Source organism: Orycteropus afer, unplaced genomic scaffold, assembly GCF_000298275.1.
Source record: "Orycteropus afer afer isolate SDZICR_OR568_19922 unplaced genomic scaffold, OryAfe1.0 scaffold00043, whole genome shotgun sequence".
Taxonomy (NCBI): domain Eukaryota; kingdom Metazoa; phylum Chordata; class Mammalia; order Tubulidentata; family Orycteropodidae; genus Orycteropus; species Orycteropus afer.
In genome coordinates this window covers 4,478,741-4,483,213 of record NW_006921630.1, presented here as the reverse complement: position 1 = coordinate 4,483,213, position 4,473 = coordinate 4,478,741, and the positions used below count along the sequence as shown (strand labels likewise).

The 4,473-nt window shown below is 34.2% G+C and overlaps 1 protein-coding gene across 1 annotated transcript in view; it reads right to left on the bottom strand.

Moving 5' to 3' along the window:
• The window catches only part of RALGPS2 (Ral GEF with PH domain and SH3 binding motif 2), a 156,626-nt gene that overhangs the window by 27,360 nt on the left and 124,793 nt on the right, over nt 1–4,473 (bottom strand). Inside the window, exons 11-12 of the mRNA XM_007937615.1 lie at nt 3,311–3,446; nt 2,516–2,667 (exon numbers count right to left, since the gene is read on the bottom strand). Coding sequence (XP_007935806.1) covers nt 2,516–2,667; nt 3,311–3,446 — 288 coding nt within the window. The remainder of the gene's footprint in view (nt 1–2,515; nt 2,668–3,310; nt 3,447–4,473) is intronic.

Here is a 4,473-nt window from a genome sequence, read left to right as displayed (position 1 = left end):
GTGCATTTTGAATTATGCTTGGTAGTCTATTTATACCAAATATTAGGGCCCTTAAGTTTGAGCCTAAATTTTCCTTGAGAAACTGTATAGTTCTGACGTCTGATTTCTTGACTACTGCTTCCACGGGTGTTGACTGTGGAGCCAAGTAAAATGAAATCTTTGACAACTTCAATCTTTTCTCCATTTATTGTGAAAGTTGCTTATTGGCCCAGTTGTGAGGATTTTTGTTTTATGTTGCAGTGTAATCCGTAGTGAAGACTAGAGTCTTTGATCTTTACCAGTAAGTGCTTCAAGACATGTTCATTTTCAGCAAGCAAGGTGGTGTCATCTGCATACTGCAGGTTGTTAATGAGTCTTCTTCTAGTCCTGATGCTACATTCTTCTTCATATAGTTCAGCTTCTTGGTTTATTTGCTCAGCATGCAGATTGAGTAAGTATGGTGAAAGGATACAACCCTGATGCATGCCCTTCCTGCTTTTAAACCATGCAGTAAACCTCTTGTTCTATTTGAATGATACCCTCTTGGTCTATGTAGGTTCCTCACGAGCACAATAAAATGTTCTGGAATTTCCATTCTTCACAATGTTAACTAGGTAACCAGGTATTCTGGTACTAAAAGCACATTTAAAGAATAGTAATTACCATTAGATAACGGTTATTATGAAGGGAAAGCCAAATACCACATACTTAACTGAGAGTTGTAATTATAAAGAAATTTTTGTTTTTTGTGTTAAGTAACATATCTGATTCCATAAGTACAACCAATTTTTAATTGAAAAAAAGCAAAAAAGCACTTCCTTTCTCTTTTGAAAAATTCTTCTCTATATTATTTTTTAGGAGGTCTGGTAGCATAGTGCCTAAGGCACTTGACTGCTAGTGGTTCAAACCCACCACCCACTCCTCGGAAGGAAGGTTGGGCATTCCTACTTCCGTAGTGATACTGCCTTGGAAACCCAAGGAGGGGTCGCTATGAGTCGGGGCCGACTCGATGGCAAATAACAACAACAACAACAACATATTATTTTTTAGGTTGAGGTTGATAATTATACACACGCAATTACTACATTAATGGAGATGTATTTCAGGTAATTTTTTAAAACCCTTATTGTCATCAATTAATTATTTGCATTTATGAAAAGGGGAACATCAGGATAAACAACTGCTGAATGAGGTGGAAGAGCTGGAGAGCAATTTCATTTTCAGGGTTTGGAACTCTTAAGAGTAAAGGGAATCAATATGTTTAGGAAAATGAATTTTCTTTTGGATCTATTAGATTGTTTGCCAATATTGGGATGATCACATTAACGAACCTTAGTAAGCTTAGACCTTGAGCAGTGTGGAACTTAATCACAGAGGAAGGTATTTTTCTCTTTTCTTTCTTTTTAAAAATAAAAATAGCTTGTATAGGTATTTTCTAAACAGTGCTCATCTAGAAGATTTAGCAAATAAAAAAAGTTTCGGAAGTAAAACAAACAAACCTCTCTATTAACCTTACATCACTTTATACAGCCCAATTTTTGGCTCCCTTCGCAGCAGCTTCTCTATTCCACACCTCTCATTTTCAAAGCTAGTCCAATCAGGGCTTTATCCTCACTATTCTATGAAGCAACTTTTGTCAAGGTCATCAATGACTTTTATCTTGACAAATCCACAGGTCCATTCACCATATTCATTTTACTTCTCTTGGTTCACATTTGCTTCATCAACACTTCCCTCCTCCTTGAAATACTTCTACTGGTCTTCTGTGAAATCTACACACTCTGGAGTTTTCTCAAATTTCACCAGACCCTCCTTAATGTCCTTTGATGGTTCATGTTTTTTTTTTTTTTTTTTTTAAACAATTTAATTTGATTTCTAAATATTACAATGTTTTCTTCTAATTTATTTACACTTTCTCCCTTACATAACTTCAGCCAGGCCCACGGCTTGAAATACTATCTATCTATCTATATATATACATATACCCATTGCTATTGAGTTGATTCTGACTAATAGCATCCCCTATTTTTATCTTCACTCTAGACCTTAGTCCACTGGGCTATATATTCATACATCCAACTACCTACCTGACATCTCCACACGAACTAAACATGTACAAAACAGAACTCTTGACTCCCTAGCCTTGTCACTCTTTACATGCTTCCAAATGAATACTCTTCTAGTCTCTTCTACCTTGGCAAATCACATCACCATCTATCTAGCTGCTTAATTAAAACAAAAGCAAAGCCATGGATCACACTTGACTCCTTTTTTCTCATTCATACATTCAAATAATACAGTTAACCAATTTAATCAGTCTATGTTCTTTTCCCACTATTCCTCAAATGCATTCCCTTAATGACTCAAAAACATCAATAACTTTTTAAAACCATCATGAATTATCAGTATCAGCAGCTATAAGTAAGATGATCCTGTATCTAATTGCTACTTTGCTTTTATCAAATTTTTCAGCTAAGCTTCGTTAAAAATCTCATTTTATGTAAGATGGAACCCCCCTCATATTGGTATTTCTCACCTATTGATATTCCACTAGAAAGAGTAGAACTTTCAGCTTGGCCTCGAGATGGTGCGTGGGGCTCCATTACACTATCATCTAACAGATGTCTTGGCCCTGCATTTGGGAACGTTGCACTCTTAAACTCTGCTGTGTTCATTTTATGAATGAAACTGAAACAAAGAGAAATATATTTAATATTTTTCATCATTGTTACTAATTCCAGATATAAAAGATACTTTTATATAAAGATTCAGGATATAAAAGATTTATATGCTACACTGAACTTATGTCTGAATTCTCAAACTGATGAAGACACAGATTTTACCAGGAAAGCCTTAAACTGAAAGTTTAGGGAAACCGTTTTAGGGCCATATCTATCTTATGTAAATAGAAAATATTTTAAAAATAAAGAAAAAAACAGTTTGTTTTTCTTTATGCTTAGGAATGAAGAGAACACTTTTACACACCTTAAGTTTTTATGACTTATTTTGGTTAAGATAAGTAATGACTGTCTTGATATAAAGATTATAATTTAAAAGGAAAATGGCACATTGCTTTCCAGATTTACTTATGATAGCTCTCTGTAATGTTCATATATCTTCCTAACTGTGAAGATACTGTTGGAAAAGCTCATTTCCAAATTCAGGTAAAGGAATAAATAAATACTTTTAGGCAAACAAGGTATTTTACAGAATCATAGTAAGACTCTCTTTATACAAGAAAATTATGCAAAGACCCTAATAAAGTAAATAGAACATAAACTAAATTATAAATAACTTAAGACTATGGAAGATAAAATTAAAAATTGCTAACTTATAACCCAAGCTATGGCACTTCCTATGGCCATGTGGAATCAGATTCCGTGGGGATGGAGGTGTCTGTGGTAGCAAGGCTCCTTCAGCTGCTACACTTTTTCTTCCACTCTGTGGAGATGCTCCTACTTCAGGACCTAAGGGTTAAATAAAAAAAGAGAAATTTTCAAACGGTTTCAAAAGATTGTTTTTCTAATTCTTTCATACAAAATGTAAAAGGTAGTTTAAGTTTTAAGATATTATTAATGTCAGTTCTATTTAATTGAATGGGAATGAGAAAACTCTCGTCTTCTAAATCCTAAAATATAAAATCCATTATATCCATTATATTATATTAAAAGACATACAAAACCCATTGCCATTGAGTCGATTCCAACTCACAGTAACCCTGTAAGACAGAGTAGAACTACCCCATAGAGTTTCCAAGGCTGTAATTTTTTTTCTCTTCTTTTTAAAATATTTAAATTTCTTATATTGCCTCGGAAACCCAAGGAGGGGTCGCTATGAGTTGGATTCGACTCGACAGCAGTAAAAGGCTGTAATCTTTATGGAAGCAGACTGCCTCTTCTTTTTTCCCACCCAGCGGCTAGTGACTTTGAGCCACTCTTTAGTTAGTAGCTGAGTATTTAACTACTGTACCATCACGCTTCCTTAGATATACAAAATCCATTAATTTCTATCTCAAGCAGTACAAATATTTCCCCCATTTACAGAGAAAGGAGAATTAGAGGAGATCTGCTTAGGATCTCACATCACAGACAAAACAAAGACATCCAGGTCTTCTGAGTCCTAGTTCAGAGCTGTGTGTGTGCACCCTCTTCTGATGTTTTGTAAATTATGGCAAATATATAACAAAACATTTGCCATTTCAACAATAATCATAGATATAGTTCAGTAACATTAATTATGTTTGTCATATTGTTCAACTATCACCCTTACCTGTTCTTCAATTTTTCTATCCAGTGCTATTTTAATTGTACAACATTACAATAGGTGAAGGGACTATGACTATTTTTGATATTTTCTGTACTTAACCCAGTATTAAATTGAAAAAAAAAAAATTAAGACACTAAAATTTTTTCTAGTTATTCAAATCAGTAGAATTTTCCACTTACAGTACAAAAATTTCTAGTAGAATCAACACTTACTGCCTCGGACCGTGTA